Below are 17,201 nucleotides of genomic sequence, written 5' to 3' on the forward strand. Positions count from 1 at the left end.
AATTACTAACATGGCATTGACTAGGTTCATGACATACTGATCACGGAGTATACTAGCAAGTACTACGCATATAGCAGAAACATCTACGCATATAGGCAATACTACTAGTGTAGACAGAAACAGGAGAGAGACGAACACATCATACCCTCCGATCGGCCAGTTGGCCGTAGCAGCAGCGGCGGCGGCGGCAGTATCCTCTGCCGCCTTCTTCTCAGCTTCGGCCTTCTCGCGGAGACGGTCAGCTTCGCTTGGTGAAGACATGGCGATGACGAGGGCGACGCGGACGTAGACGAAGCAGACGGACGGAGGCGAGCAGTCGCGTGATCGCTCCCCAAAAACCTAATCGCCCCTCTCCCGTACAGGAACCGGAGAGGCGGGGTTTCGGAGGCCTGCTCTCCCGTCGACCGTGTACGTGGTAAACGGGACGGAGTCGCCGGCGACAGCAGCAGTCCAGGAAGGAACGCGTGAGGCAGATGTGATCTGATTCTCGTGACGGCTAGGGTAGGGGATCGCCTGCTTATAAAGGCGGCTGGGTGGAGAGACGTGGGCCAAACCCACGTCCGAGTCGGTAACAGCCACGATCCGACATCTCGGATCGTGCCTTGTCCGTTACGTATTCTCTGTTCCTGACCGGCAAAAATAAGCGCGTAGGTATGAGCTCGGGCGAGGCGGGCGGCGGAGGAGGAGTGCGCGAGGGCACCTTCTCTTCTCACTCTCCAATAGCATGTGGAAGAGAGACCCTTATAAAGGGGTCCAAACTCTCCTCCACTAGCGGGGTGGGACTAAACTTCCCACCACCTTGTCATGCCACCACCTACATGGGCCCTTGTCATAGAACGCGTGAGGCAGATTTTTCTGAAATTTGTCTTATGGGCCTAAGGCCCATCTCTAATTTCAACAATCAATGCATGTGATTCATAAATCGATAGCTAGCCCATCGATCCGTCGGCTCGACGTGGACGTACACGTATAAATGAGGACTAGCCGCTGAACAAACGTGGACGCATGAGTTACAGACATTGATCTTCAGTGCATGTCTTAACTACCTCGGTCTTTGATTGATTATAGAAGATAACTCACTATATATCCTAGCATTAAGGGGAGAACATGCTTGTGCAACGGTGATCCGTGAGCGTAGCGGAATATGCATGCAACAACGTAACAATCTATCCAAACAAACGAAAACTGAGAAAGAGTATGACTTTTATAAACTGAAATATTTAGCGTGCATGTATTGAAATACTTAGGTTTTGGAATACTATGGTTTTGAAAAAATGGTGTTGCCAAACTAGGCCTAAGCAGGAAAATGAGATTGTCTGTTGTATTATACATGTTGCTTAAGTGACGGGGTCTATATAGGCAAGCCTTGTTTAAAAGAGAGGCAAATAATCATTTGTCATCTGCAATATGTTTTTAGTATCTCTTGCATCAAGGCGATTTCTTTTGTTTGTTGTTCTGTTATACTATTTGATTGTGGAATCCGGTCTAGTTTGGATCGTATGGAAAAACTATGCTAAAAATAACATATCGTCTCTATAACAGAAAACATATTGTTCAGTTATTGCTGTGAAGTTGTCTTTTTTAGGTGAACACCAAGCCTAGGCCCTATAAGACTAATCATGTTTATTTCCTTTAAAAAGAAAGAGAACCCATGCTAGGAATCCTGGATTTCTATAGGAAGCATATAGCTGACACGTTTCAAAATTGTTGATTAGATATCAATCGACGGACACAAATATTACAAACATGAAAAGACAAAACAGCATGAGGTCCTGTCTTTCTCAAAATTTCTGGTGAAATAGTAGTACACTTTATAAGATAGTCATTTCATTGATAGTGCCATTTTTTCCAGTACAATTTTGTTCTCTAAAATTGTTATGTTTTTATGCTATTTTTGTTTTTGGATTGTTTGCTATTTTTTTAGAGTACGTACAATCTATGGTTGGATTGTTATGTATAGTGGTAGGACGTTGAGTTTCTACACCTGGGCACAAATGCTCCTGGTGTGAACATTAAAACAAAAAAAAATATTTCTTAAATTTTCGAATATTTTTGTGGTCATCATGAAATCACATTGGTGGAAGGCGTGGTAAAAAAATAAAATAGATGCTATGAAAATGTTGCTTTCAAACGCATTTTGAAGCTTTGATTTTGGTTTTTTTGTGAGGACTTCCATGAAAATGATTTCATGATGAAATTTTGCATGTTGAACAAACATTTCTTAAAGTATGTGTTCACACCACGAGCATTTGAGCTTCAATGTAGAAAGATACTTTCGATAATGATATCCTTAATCCATCAGGCCATGTTCGTTTAATCCCCTCATCATAGGGATTGAAGGGGATTTGAGAGGTTTGAGGAGGATTTTGACTTACAAGGGATGTAATCCCTTTCAATCCCTGACAAACCTCTTCAAACCCTGACTAACCGAGCAAGCCCTCACGGACAGTGGCGTAGCTAGGGGGGGGGGGGGTCCGGGGGGTCCATGGACCACCCTGCAATTTATCTACAGCCTATATATTATAGCAAAAATGAGTAAAATTTAATATGGATAATTAAATACAAATGAAAAATTTACTACTAGACCATCCTGGATTATTGAGCTGGCTACGCTACTGCTCACGGATCAAACCTTAGCTGATAACTCGTGCATTCCGTGAAGACGTTTCTTTTTCTTTCTTTTCAATGGTTATAAGGTTGTCGTGACAATACCCGCCAAAAAATAAAAGAGGTTATTGTCATGGTGATGTACTTGTGTTGATATCGTCAATTTTAAACTTCCACATCGTGTGAGGTTATCGGTATGGTGGTGGTGATGTGGTGTGCATGTAGATTTACATCAATTATTGTACTACTCTATGTTACCTCTAAGAAAATTGCAGGTAAGTGATTAGCTAAGTCATGGGGCCGTCGATGGGCACGTACTTAACTCTCGCGTCATGTTGGATGTGAGGACAGATTTTCTTAGACGGCACGACACGGGGTGACGTGCTCGTCTCGGTAGGCCCCGTGGTTAAAGGGTATCGTGTGACACGGGCAGCGTGGGCCAATGAGTCTCAGGATTTGGTAAAGCAAATCTGATGGCTGCAGCGTGCGGCGAGATCTTTGTTTCCCCGGCGGATACATCCGTCGTCAGGACTCAGGAGGATACTGGCATCATGCAGTGGTTACACGGGTCCCAGTGCGCAGGCTTGTATTGTACACTGTGCAGTCCATAATTTTCCTGCTGTTTTTCTAGTTGGGCTCGTGCTGGGCCGCTCTCTTCCTCGTGTCATCATAAATAAGCTGGATTTTGTCTCAACAGAAAAGGTGGATTATTTTTGTGGGCGTTGGATTGGATTGCCTGTGCGACGACGTACACGCTGCAAAAAAGGAAGTCAGTAGAGTTGGCACGTTCACGTCTGTAGACGAGACGAGACCTAACGCACGCGGCATGGCATGCACAGAGACGACATAGACTAGTAGATAGAGTGGTAGTACAGAGCTCCTTGCTCGACTCGCCATCCTCCTCGTGTCTCCGTATCGCTGCCGTTTGCTGTCATCTTAAGCCACCCTCGATGATGACAGTTTTCTTGCTCCTCTTTTCTTCTCTCTCGGCCTTATCGTAGCGAGATAATGACGCCGTCTAGCTCGGCGTGGCGCAATCATGCCATGCGGCGTGCATGATGCGTGGGCGATGGCAAGCCATCGATGGCAGGTCGTTGGGAACGGAAGCCCGCACGAAGGCGGCTCGGAGTCGGAAGACTCTACTCTCCAGCAGCAGATCTTCAGCCTTCTCCGCCACGGCTTGGCTAGGCGGTGAGAATCACACAAGCTTATATGGAAACTAAAGATACGACAGGATCATACCGCTGCTGTTGGTAAAGAGATCGCGCTTTCCTTGCGTTTCACTCATCGCCTGTGGAAACGGATGCTGCCAATAGGCGATGGTTCAGTAAAGAGATAATGGATTTTTTACTGACGGAGGTTGACTTGGTGCGTCAGCTAAGGTGAACCCACCTACACATGGAACGTGCAGCAGCAGATGCTGCACAGTACAAGTGTCAGAAACAGCAGGTTGCGCCCATATTATTCCGTGAAAAGAGGGTGCATTTTTTTAATCTGAACCCGACCATACCGCGAAGTAGGCACGCATTGCGTATCTGCATGCGCGCCTAAATTTTCACAAAGCCATATCGTCAGCCCATGCTCGTACTTTTCACGAACCATGTGTTTTGCCTCCAACCTCAGGACAGCAACGTGCGTGTACAGAGAAAGACACGAGGTAGCATGTACAGCTAGAGAACACTCTGAATTCTAAAACAGGATGCACATTCAGTAAGCCCAGCAGGATTCATGCCAGCCACGCAGCAAGCATGGTTCAGCCCATCTTGGATCCTGAATCGGGAAGAAGAAACCAACACCAACTACTAGTACAACACAAAATGCTACAGGTTACTTAAAAGAAAAGCTACGACGCACGAGCTGCTTGGTGAGCAAGTCCTTGTCCGAGGTGATATTCAGGCAGAGCCAGTTCGGCTGCAACGGGTGGGTGCTTGGAAAGAGACCGTTTGATCCATCAATGGCTTCGTTATCAGATGGAAGGAGACGGGCTTATTATACCTTCTTGAAGAATGACATTATGTTCTTTCCTTGCTTGGGGGCAGCAGCCTTGGCAGGTTTCTTGCTGCCTGCTGTTTTACTTGGAGCATTGCTCCTGTCAGTGTTAACTGCTGGCTGTGGCTTGCTTGGAAGAGTTGGCCTGCACAAAACGGAAACATGTTGATTTGGCAGGTCGAACAAAGAGATAGATATGCGGGAGCTTAAATGTGCAAAATATACGTTGTTGTGCCATCCGATGTACTTGTGTTTCTGGCTAATAAACTAGATGGGTAAAGCTCCTTTTAGAGGTCTGAATTTGTGTTTTTTCTTCCTACTGTGTATGATATATGGTCACTGGCATAAAGGAAACTATTGCACTAAATCAATTCATATTCCTTGATGGGCTCTGATGCCCGATGAACTAAAGAAAAGGACGGTTCCTAAAGATAACTGCTTCAGTACCAACAGCAACAGTGTGTGGCGTCAAACTATATGGCGAAAACATACAATTGACAAGAATTTCACAGAATACAGAATAAAAAACAGCGCATTACCTGTTACTGGCATCAGTAGTGGTAACATTTTTCTCTGCCTTATCACTTGCAGGAGCTTCGCCCTCCCAGACAACCTCAGTTACTAAAATAGAATAAGCAAAAGCTTCAGGGAATTATAATCACGGGGATGGAAAGCAGATGGAAGAATTAAGCAAAAGGAATAACATAAAAAGTATGCAAGCCATGGAAATATTACTTAACAAAAAAAGTTATGTGACACCCTCAATTAAATTTCTAGACTCCTCACATATGTGCATTCAAAACAAAAAATACAGGAAAACAATATTAGATGCACAATCTTATACTTGAGCTAAAAGGAATATTGACCACAGATAAGACAAGTCTTTTCATGTTCACAGATAAGACAAGTTGCTTACACAAAATGTTATTAGGTGGCTTGATAAGCTTCTCGACATGCTAGCATATTATTACAAAAACCAGCCACATTATTATTAATATTCTGCAATATGTTGTCAACAAAAACAAACATGCACTTGTTTACAAAAAAAAATAGAGTATGCAGTACAGTTGCAGCAAGGGGAATTTAAGTTCTCAAGGTATTTCTAGTTTTTGCCTATTTAGGAGCCAGTTAGACTACGTAAATGATATAAGCATGACAGAGGAATGAATGGCATGTTTCATGGGATACAGTTTAACTCTACCTTCTCTCCCCCGCTCATCTATACGTGTCTTCAAGACCTTCCTTCTTTTAGGTGAGGTGGAAGCTGTCTCGGCAGCATGATCCTTCTTATTTTCATCGATTGGTGGCTCATTAGCCTTTTCTTTTAAGGTGATCCCAGAAGGGTTGATAGCATTGTCACTGCTAGTTTTGCATTCAGAGGTAAACTCAGAATCAGTCCCTTTTGTGACGCCCTTCACATCGCTCACTGTATCCTGTTTGCTTTCCACTTTATTCTGTTCTGATATATTGTCTTGTGCAGCTTCAATGACAGGATTTCTGGCACGCTGTTTTAGTGGCTCTGGAGATGCAATGGCTACAAAATCATCATCATCATCATCATCATCTGAACAATCAAAGATCGCTCTTCTCTTTCTGTTACTTGCACCATTAGAGGCCCGCTTGTAGTGTGCATTTTTTTCATCATCGCTGCTATCCGCATCTGCTTCTTCTTTTGCACATATCTGTGCATCAGCTGTAACTGGAATTTACAGCATGTCAATTTCATCAGAAATGTGGTATACTTTATGTATGAGAGTTGATATATGTACTTGAAATCAACATGCAAGAAAGTAAAGCAACATGGAATAAAACATGAGATTTTGTGAGAAAATACCAGCAACACTTGGTAGATCTTTAGCTTTAATGACAGCTGGAGCCTTGGGTTTTGCAGATGCACGACCCCACATGGTAGCCAGGGATGCACCATTACTGGGTAGGGTCTTCCCATTCTGAGCTTTGGTTTTATTTGCATGCACACCAACTGATGGCTCTTTGACAGCCAGAGCCTTAACAGTTTTATCCAAGACCGAGGCATTATCCTTCTCAGCTTTAATGCTGGTTTCCTTCACTGGATCGGATGGTTCAGGTAGATCTTGCTGTCGAACAATAGAAGATTGCTCTTTTGTAGCACTACTAGGTTTTGGCACTGCAGGTGCTATAACACTATTTGTAGGCTTTGGGGGCATTGAGCTTACATGCTTCCCTGTGGTAGTTCGCTTGACAAAAGAATTCCTTACACCACAGAACCTGTGCAAGAATTCAGAAGCAACCAAATTCAGATCCCCATTAAGGGAAAGATATAATATGAACATTGACATGCTTTTCTTATACATATGGAGAAAATATTGACATGCTAAAAAACACAAAATGTGTTACTACCTCTGTTTTTTAAATATAATAAGAGGTTTTGGCAGCTTAAATTGAACTGCCACAACGTCTTACATTTAGGAACAGAGAATGTACTATTTAATACTCCCTCCATTCCTAAATATAAGTCTTTCTAGAGATTTCAGGGACTACATGCGGATTTATATAGACACACTTCAGAGTGTAGATTCACTCATTTTGTTCTGCATGCAATCCATAGTAGAATCTCTAAAAAGACTTATATTTAGGAACGGAGGGAGTATATATTCTCTTTTATAACATATTGCACCTGTCTCTCTCACACATTCCATAATAATCAGAGACCAAGTCTTCTCTTACAAATCCTTTGTAAGTATGTCTGCACATGGTTTGGGGGGCAAAGCAAGGGGGTAAAATCAGCAATACCTATTATCTCTCAAACAATTTTCTTCATCAAATGGCTGGTTGAAAAGCTCCTCTGCCTGCACAAATTCAGGATTCCAAAGTACAGCAGTATCTTTTGGAATACAAGCCTGGATACTGTAAACCTGAACTGAACAAGAACCTTTAAATGTCCGCCTTGCTTCTGCATCGTGCAAAGAAAAATGTTTAGAAGGAAGGATGACTCTTAAAATCAACATATTACTAGAGAGCACGGGAAGGTAAGTACACTATATTTTTATGCTGAACTCCAACAAACATGATCATGTTAATCATAAAAAGAATGCTATAACTTGAGGAACTGTACACCCAAAAAATAAATCTGATTCCCCGCATTACCTTCAAGGTTAGGGCCTGAAGTGAGTTTTACACAATAGTTCTCGGGATTGTTCTTTAACCACCCAGACACACTGTAAATAACTTCGTGATCAGTTCCATGTTTGTTGACAAACTCCTGAAGCAACCTGGATAGCAGTAGAGACTAGTCAGGTGATGATGCTATGTTATGCAATGGAAATGATAAGAGAAAGTGAATTATCACCTCTTGGCATCATTTGATGACACAGAAAAATTCCGGCTTAGCCATTTGTACGAAATCTGTTTGAAGAACACATATAGAGTTTGCAAACGTTAGACATGTTGTAAACAATCAGGACGGACTGAAAACAATGGCCAAGCAGCAAGCACTAAACATGTACAGAAAAAATCGTAAGTGATGAACAAAACAATGATTCACTATCTGGAGAATCACCCTGAAATCTGAACGAACTCATAGTGCAATCACATTGGATGTTATCTGATGCCCGTCTCTGATGAGATTTTCATGCTGAAATAATTTTGCCAGTTGTAAACTGAGCATCACGAGCTTAATCCTCCCTACCCCGAGAGAGGACTATAGTAATTTTAGCTAGTCATCTTGAGAAAGGTATCTAGCCTAGTTTCTACAATCAATACAGAAATTGCGCATCCATTGGAAGGAAAAATGAACTTAACTAGCACAAACACACAACAAATCACCACGATATAATATTTTCGCTTCCTTTCCAATGAAAACTTCCCACATGTACAAACGTTGACGCAGAATGAGACACTAAACCAGTCGAAGAAGGAATCCAGACTTATTTCTGCAATCCATGCAGAAATTGTGCACGAATGGAGAAGGGCACATTTTCGTCATAAAAAAAAGAATGGATCTAACTAGTACAAATGCACGGCTAATCACACAAATGATATGTGTCTGTTTCCCTTTCTTTCGACCCCCCATCCCACCCCACACACACACACACAATCATACGTTGACCCAAAAGGAGGCACTAGACCATTTTAACGGCACCAAAATCACCAGAAGGTACACCTCACACGAATCTCAACCCTAACTCAAATCATTCGCACCAGAAGGGGACAGCAAGAACAATACAACCAGCGGAATCCAAGAAATCGCGTCTCCCCTGCTCCTCCACGCGGAGAAACCCCGCGCACGCAGAATCGAACGGGCGAACCGTCGGAGGGCGATTGAGCCATCAGACGGGGCGAGGGGAGGGGGAGGGGGGGGGGGGGGGTAATTTCCGATGGTTACCACGCGGAGCTGGTCGGAGAAGAGGGCGTGGATCTGGGGCAGCAGGTCGAGCAGCGCGCCGTCGGCCATCGTCCGGTGGCCTCCGCTCCCGATCCGGAAGGTTGTAGAACCCTTGCTAGGGTTTCGAATCGGGGAGCGGCGGGGGAAGACGAAGGGAGGAGTGTGGCGCGGGATTGGATTGGGGCTGGGGGGCGGTTTTCCCGCCTCCCCTGTTTTGTTGGCGCGGTCCGTGTCCGGGTAGAGGGTCCTACGGCGCGCAGTTCATTTGCCGAAAGAAAGCCCGCTCGAGCATTTTTTTTTTTTCTTTGGTCTTTTATCAGTTTTGCCTAGTTGTGTCACACCAGTGAGAGCAACTCTAGCAGTCTCTGTATAATTACGACTTGCAAACGCGTTTTACAGTTCGACGAAGTGAAGTTTTGTGGGACGAAATGTTGCTCTGCAGAACAGAACCCGTATAATCAAACTGCACAATTTGAAATAAAACATTTGCGGGCGAAATTGAAACCACGGTCTACATAAAACATGATCATACAAACTACATTCACAGCCTGCATCACTTACTAGAGGGGGAGCACACCTACTGGAGCTCATCGGAGCTCACCACAGCTACTAGCTATCCTACCGCACTACGCAAAATTGAGCTCACTGGAGTCGAGCTCGTGTTGTAGTACATGTGCAGTGCGCTCAGTTGTCGGAGGAGGAGGAGGAGAGCTCGATGTAGATGTGCTCCTTGTGGCCGAAGGCGAGGGCCGACGCGACACCCTGCTCGTAGAGCATGGTGTCGATCTCCTCCTCCCTCCGACGGCGTTGCTGGTCCTCTTCCACCTCTCGTGCACTCCGAGCCAGCAGCACGCGCAAAAGGCTATCCGCCTCCGCCGGAGGAGGAAATCCTCCGGTCCGACGACGGCCCCGGCACGTCGCTCCGACACCGCCTCGGCCTCCGGCTCCATCTTCACCGCTGGGAGCTCTTTGAGCTCCCTCTTCACCGGGGGGAGGAAGGAGCACGAGCGCGAGCTCGACGCCTCGAAGGAGTTGCCGGAGAAGAGGCAGCCGCGCGCACGGTCGTACTCCTCTATCTCGCAACGGAGGAGCGACGGCGGCGGCGTCTGGCCCCACTGCGTGTACCGGCGGGCGGCGCGCTTACGGGCGGCGTCGGATCTGACGCAACGAGCCCTCTCGGGGTCGTCGTTCCTACGGCTACCGGAGTTGGCCATCACAGACGGTGGAATGAGCGGCTATGCGGCGGAATGAAGGCGCGCGGCGGCGGATTGGAGGCGCCGGCGGTGAGGTGGGGCGACTTTTCGCGGCGGCGGAGGGATAGGGTTTCGACCCGCATCGAGCGGTCGAACCCGCAGTTTACCGGTCGAGCGCTCGCGTTTACGGGCCACCGCAAAATTTTTACGGGTCGGGCCGCGTTTACAATATCTGCTCTGGCGGGAAAAACAACCCAAACCCGCATACTCGTCGGAATTTTTGCGGGTCGGACGTCTTGCGGGATCTGCTAGAGTTGCTCTGAATCTTCCCATCAAAAATGACAAAAAAATCATTAAGGCACTGTTTGATAGCAAAGTACTAAGAAAAAAACAAAATATCAAAAACTACAATGATTTTGTTTATAGGTACAAAATACCATGATTTTAATATGACAACCTTTTTTAAAGTATTGTGACATGTTTGGTCAGGCCATAAAATGTTGTAAATTTTACTAGCTAGCAGTTGGCCGTACCCGCATTCATAGCTAGCTAGCTATTGCTTTTGGTGATGCAAACTCTATTTCTGTTGCGTTTATCCAGCTAGGTAGCTGGCTAGTCCTTGCCATCAGCGTGCATAGAACAGCAGCATGCACGAACAATTCCAGCTTGTATGTTAAGAAAAAGGCCACCCACAATATGTCTCTTTAATTTTTCCACAAAACTGTAAAGGATTTTGTGTTTAGTGATTAGTACTCCCTCCGTTCTTAAATATAAAACATTTTAGAGATTTAAATATAGACTATATACGGAGCAAAATAAATGAATCTATATCCTAAAATATGACTACATACATCTGTATATAGTTTATAGTGATTTTTTTAAAAGATCTTATATTTAGTAACGGAGGGAGTAGACTTTAAGAGAGGTCCTTCACCTTGTCTGACCTAGTATAAAGGATAGTTATGGATTGCATTTGATCCTTTCTATGATCTCACGAGATGAGTTTGTTAAGAATATTTAGCGACACACTCGTTTCTCCTGCTTGCTCTATTTTAAATAAAAGGTTCAAGGTTCTTTTTATTATGCAAAGAAATTACTGCAGTTTCGTACATACTCTAGTTTCAATAACACAATTTTCGTCTATTTTCGGCTAGTTGAAAAATCTAGGGGCAAAATTGAATAGTGTGATACAACTAGTGACAAAACCAATAAAAAACACTCATTTAACACAACACACAAAAAAAATATCCAACAAACGTCCTTTTAGGCATGACAACTCGAGCATTTATCATGGTAATCATGTTTGTCGAGAATGGCAAGTTGGCGAGTACCTGCTTGCTCTATTTTAAATAAAAGGTTCAAGGTTCTTTTTATTATGGAAAGGAAATACAGCAGTTTCGTACATACTCTAGTTTTAATAACACAATTTTCAACGTTACACAAACAGGTCCCACTAAATAAAATCGTGCCATCTAAAAACTACACTATTCTTAAAATACTTAAAAAATACTTTGCAATCAATTGGGCCTAAGTGTGTGCTAAAAATGCCACTCATCATCATTACCGTTGGGTGAAAGAACATTCACCAGGGGCAAAATGACCAAAATACCCTTAGACCCTACTTATCAATGATCCCAACAAGCATGTGTGTTCTATTCATCAGCACAAATAAATAAATTATAACAAACAATAACAACACATGGGGATTGAGCCGCCCATGAGCAAAGCTATTTTTACTTCTAATTTCATTGTCCGTGTGCTAAAAATTAGGAGCCCATTTGCTATATTGAGTTGTAGAGAGATCACTCACAAATGGGGTCTAGAAGTAATCTTGTCACTTCGCCCCGATCAATGGCCTCTGACGAGACAGTAACGGTAACTAATGACATTTTTGAGCACACACTTAATGTAAGGATGCTATTTTCGGCTAGTTGAAAAATCTAGTGGCAAAATTGAATAGTGTGATACAATTAGTGAGAGAACCAATAAAAAACACATTGTCATTTAACACAACACACAAAAAATATCCAACAAACGTCCTTTTAGGCATGACAACTCGAGCGTTTATCATGGTAATCATGTTTGTCGAGAATGGCAAGTTGGCGAGTACGTGCTTGCTCTATTTTAAATAAAAGGTTCAGGGTTCTTTTTATTTTGGAAAGAAATTACTGCAGTTTGTACATACTCTAGTTTTAATAACACAATTTTCAACGTTACACAAACAGGTCACAGTAAATAAAAAAAACCGTGTCATCTAAAAACTATAGTATTCTTAAAATACTTTGCAATCAAATAGGGCCTAAGTGTGTGCTAAAAATGCCACTCATCATCATTACCGCTCGGTGAAAGAACATTGACCATGGGCAAAATGACCAAAATACCCATAGACCCTGCTTATCAATTATCCCAACAAGCCTGTGGGTTCTATTCATCAGCACAGAAAAATAAATTATAACAAACAATAACAACACATGGGCATTGGGCCGCCCATGAACAAAACTATTTTTACTTCTAATTTCATTGTCCGTGTGCTAAAAATTAGGATCCCATTTGCTATATTGAGTTGTAGAGAGATCACTGACAAATGGGGTCTAGAAGTAATCTTGTCACTTCGCCCCGATCAATGGCCTCTGACGAGACAGTAACGGTAACTAATGACATTTTTTAGCACACACTTAATGAAAGGATGCTATTTTCGGCTAGTTGAAAAATGTAGTAGCAAAATCGAATAGTGTGATACAACTAGTGACAAAACCAATAAAAAACACATTGTCATTTAACACAACACACAAAAAAAAAATCCAACAAACGTCCTTTTAGGCATGACAACTCGAGCGTTTATCATGGTAATCATGTTTGTCGAGAATGGCAAGTTGGCGAGTACGTGCTTGCTCTATTTTAAATAAAAGGTTCAGGGTTCTTTTTATTATGGAAAGAAATTACTGCAGTTTTGTACATACTCTAGTTTTAATAACACAATTTTCAACATTACACAAACAGGTCATAGTAAATAAAATCGTGCCATCTGAAAACTACAGTATTCTTAAAATACTTAGAAAATACTTTGCAATCAGATGGGGCCTAAGTGTGTGCTAAAAATGCCACTCATCATCATTACCGCTCGGTGAAAGAACATTGACCAGGGGCAAAATGACTAAAATACCCTTAGCCCCTACCTATCAATGATCCCAACAAGCATGTGGGTTCTATTCATCAACATAGAAAAATAAATTATAACAAACAATAACAACACATGGGGATTGGGCCGCCCATGAACAAAGCTATTTTTACTTCTAATTTCATTGTCCGTGTGCTAAAAATTAGGACCCCATTTGCTATATTGAGTTGTAGAGAGATCACTCACAAATGGGGTATAGAAGTAATCTTGTCACTTCGCCCCGATCAATGGCCTCTCAGGATACAGTAACAGTAACTAATGACATTTTTGAGCACACACTTAATGAAAGGATGCTATTTTCGGCTAGTTGAAAAATGTAGTAGAAAAATTGAATAGTGTGATACAACTAGTGACAAAATCAATAAAAAACACATTGTCATTTAACACAACACACACAAAAATATCTAACAAACGTCCTTTTAGGCATGACAACTCGAGCGTTTATCATGGTAATCATGTTTGTCGAGAATGGCAAGTTGGCGAGTACGTGCTTGCTCTATTTTCAATAAAAGGTTGAGGGTTCTTTTTATTATGGAAAGAAATTACTGCAGTTTTGTACATACTCTAGTTTTAATAACACAATTTTCAACGTTACACAAACAGGTCATAGTAAATAAAATCGTGCCATCTAAAAACTATAGTATTCTTAAAATACTTAGAAAATACTTTGCAATCAAATGGGGCCTAAGTGTGTGCTAAAAATGCCACTCATCATCATTACCGCTCGGTGAAAGAACATTGACCAGGGGCAAAATGACCAAAATACCCTTAGCCCCTACTTATCAATGATCCCAACAAGCATGTGGGTTCTATTCATCAGCATAGAAAAATAAATTATAACAAACAATAACAACACATGGGGATTGGGCCGCCCATGAGCAAAGCTATTTTTACTTCTAATTTCATTGTCCGTGTGCTAAAAATTAGGACCCCATTTGTTATATTGAGTTGTAGAGAGATCACTCACAAATGGGGTCTAGAAGTAATCTTGTCACTTAGCCCCGATCAACGGCCTCTGACGAGACAGTAATGGTAACTAATGACATTTTTTAGCACACACTTAATGAAAGGATGCTATTTTCGGCTAGTTGAAAAATCTAGTGGCAAAATTGAATAGTGTGATACAACTAGTGACAAAACCAATAAAAACACATTGTCATTTAACACAACACACAAAAAATATATCCAACACATGTCCTTTTAGGCATGACAACTCGAGCGTTTATCATGGTAATCATGTTTGTCGAGAATGGCAAGTTGGCGAGTATAACAAGATCGCCTTAGTTCATTTTTTGTCTTAAGATTGTCATGCTTGCAAACTAAATTTGTCTTCCTCACACCAATATAAATTGCCATATAAAACATTTGTTTTGCAATGCCTAAAAAATCTAACGTCGGGTTTCTAGCATTCCAAAAAAACAAATATTATTTGCTACTAACTCTGTTTTCATCTACTTTGCACATTAGCTTTGCTTTAAGTTTAGCTTTATAAACATTGACTAAAATTATGAAAATATTAACATCTATAATACTATATCAATAATACTTTTATTGCAATTTTTTATATCACTTTTTATAAACTTAGTCATGCTTTACAAATTTTGACTTAGGATAAAACTAATATGCAGAGTAGATAGAAACATACGAGTATCATTTTTCTGAAGGAAGCTCAGGTGGCTATTTTCGAAACACGCTGACAAATGGCACTTGAATACAAATGTGGATCTATGTTATTTAAATGTGTGTTACTTCAATACGTTGGTTAATCTTCATTTCTTTGATAATATTTGTGTGGTGAAACATATGATAATGTGATGTTTTTAGTTGAACAACATCATATTTATGATTATACTCTTTATGGAAGTATCCACAAATACAAGAGAATAATTAAGATTAATGTGCAAGAATTTGGTTGATTAATCTGTTAATGGGTCAGTTAATCTCTACTCGTAGGATGCCCGGCTTGAATAGCATATATTCATCACACTAACTTGTTAGGATGATTAACCGGCATGTCGGATCAATTAATCGGTTGTAAAAAACAAACAATCGTTGCTAGCCCATTAAATGTTAGGCAAGCAAAGCCTAACTATTTGACCTGTAACCCCTCTGAGCCCCCTCTTGCTCCTCGCTAGCCAGGGTTGAGCCCTCCTCTAGTTCCCCCCGTCTCCTCCCAACCTGGATGAAGGTTGGTCAGGTCCTCGTTAGCGCTAGCCACCGCTCGAGCGGCTTCGCTGCTCCAATCGCCTGCCTGGTCCCCACCCCCTTCCATCGGTGCTCCCCATCCTTTTCCGTGGGTTGCTCCCGCTCTCCTAGCTCGTTGGCTACTCCCCATACCCTCTCAACGCCCCCTCCCCCAATTTCTTCCTCCATGGCATCACTAGCAAGCAAAGTATTGTCATCTTCCTCCTCTTTTTCGATGAAGAATCCAACATTCATGTATTAGTATAGTAGATTGAGATTAGTAAAACACATAATTCAGATTTTCATATTAGTGGATGGAACTGTTGGGTTGGGTTGTTATATGTTTGTCAATATGGAAACATCTACTTCTTGAGTCGATGAAGCTTTTGCTACTATTACATGTTTATGAGGTTTAGGTTTTGCAAACAGACATAACTAGATGTGGATGCTATGTAGTCAGTTGTTAAGGGTATTTCAATTTTCCATTTTCTCTTTGTGAGTATAGTTCTTCATGTGAATCTGTTAGTACTTAGCTTATTCAAAGTTATGCACAAGGACAAACATTTGTTGCACGGATGTGTTAAATAGTTTGGGAACCTCAATAACCCTTTGATAAATTATGTCCACACTAAAGGGATTAGAATTTTGGTATGTGTAAAGTAGTGTCTTTATATCTCCTAGATTGTTAAAGTAGGTGTAATTAGTCAAGATTAAAATGTTACCTCTTGTTTATGCCTTGTATATGCCTACAATAGCATATTTTGGTATATTACATTGTTGGGAGCATGAAAGTGTATGGTATAATTCATTAAAAAATTAGATATATGTTGGCCGATTGTTATTTAATCTACTAATTAATGACTTGTTGATTAATCTGGTAATAAGTCAATTCACCAATTAGTCACTACTCCCATGCCAATCAAACAACTACGAGACACCCATTTCGTGAACATTGAGTAAGACAACATCTAATCATACCAATAAACTTTGGGGTTCCAGCAATCCCTCGTGCAACACTTCATAAACTTAGTGTTTGGAAATTTCTATCACTCCAACCAACAAACATAACTAAATTAATCACACAATTTTTGTCACAACATGCATCTAGATATATTAAGTAAACAGAGTAATGCTTGGAGAATAATGGCATGATGTAGATAAAGTAAACTCATTTGATATGAATGAACCCCATCATTTTATTAGTAGCAACAATACAAATATGTGCCATGTCTTTTTGTGTCACTGGTGTTGAACACCGCAAGATTGAACCCACTACAACGCACCCCTCTCACTTAAGATAGATCAATCTAGTTGGCTAAATGAAATCAATAGATCGGAGAAACTTACAAAGCTATAATAATCATGCAAATAAGAATCATATAATTCTGAGAAGACTCAAATCTTTATCATGAATAATCTGAACATAAACCCACAATTCATCGGGTCCCAACAAACGCACCGCACAAAGTGATTACATCGAATAGATCATCGCGAAGATGCGACAAACTTTGTATTGAAGAACATAGAGAGAGAGTCATTTAAATACTAGCTATGGAGCCGTAGGTCTATGGTAGACTACTCACGCATCACCATGGGAGCAGCAAGGTTGATGTAGAGGCCCTCCGTGATCAACCCCCCTCCGACAGGACACCGAAACAAGGCTCCAGATGGTCACACGGCGGAACAG

The 17,201-nt window shown here is 41.8% G+C and overlaps 1 protein-coding gene across 1 annotated transcript; it reads right to left on the reverse strand.

The window, feature by feature from the left end:
• Positions 1-4,195: 4,195 nt before the first annotated feature.
• On the reverse strand, positions 4,196-9,219 carry LOC123443095 (nucleolar protein dao-5). The gene is made up of 8 exons (XM_045119349.1): positions 8,960-9,219; positions 7,925-7,980; positions 7,723-7,847; positions 7,369-7,528; positions 6,431-6,843; positions 5,798-6,295; positions 5,136-5,217; positions 4,196-4,741 (listed from the first exon to the last, which is right to left on the reverse strand). The coding sequence occupies exons 1-8, from the start codon at positions 9,026-9,028 to the stop codon at positions 4,597-4,599; spliced, it is 1,548 nt and encodes a 515-aa protein (XP_044975284.1). The 5' UTR covers positions 9,029-9,219; the 3' UTR covers positions 4,196-4,596.
• Between the last annotated feature and the right edge of the window lie 7,982 nt (positions 9,220-17,201).

The sequence above is a fragment of the Hordeum vulgare genome, chromosome 3H, assembly GCF_904849725.1.
Source record: "Hordeum vulgare subsp. vulgare chromosome 3H, MorexV3_pseudomolecules_assembly, whole genome shotgun sequence".
Taxonomy (NCBI): Eukaryota; Viridiplantae; Streptophyta; class Magnoliopsida; order Poales; family Poaceae; genus Hordeum; species Hordeum vulgare.

Bases quoted from the DNA above. Each gene is read 5' to 3' on its own strand.
- LOC123443095 (XM_045119349.1), bottom strand. From the start codon at position 9,028: ATGGCCGACGGCGCGCTGCTCGACCTGCTGCCCCAGATCCACGCCCTC. The intron at 6,296-6,430 runs GTATTTTCTCAC...TGTAAATTCCAG, and splicing joins AGATCTACCAAGTGTTGCTG to TTACAGCTGATGCACAGATA. The intron at 5,218-5,797 runs GTAGAGTTAAAC...ATTCTATTTTAG, and splicing joins AGATGAGCGGGGGAGAGAAG to TAACTGAGGTTGTCTGGGAG.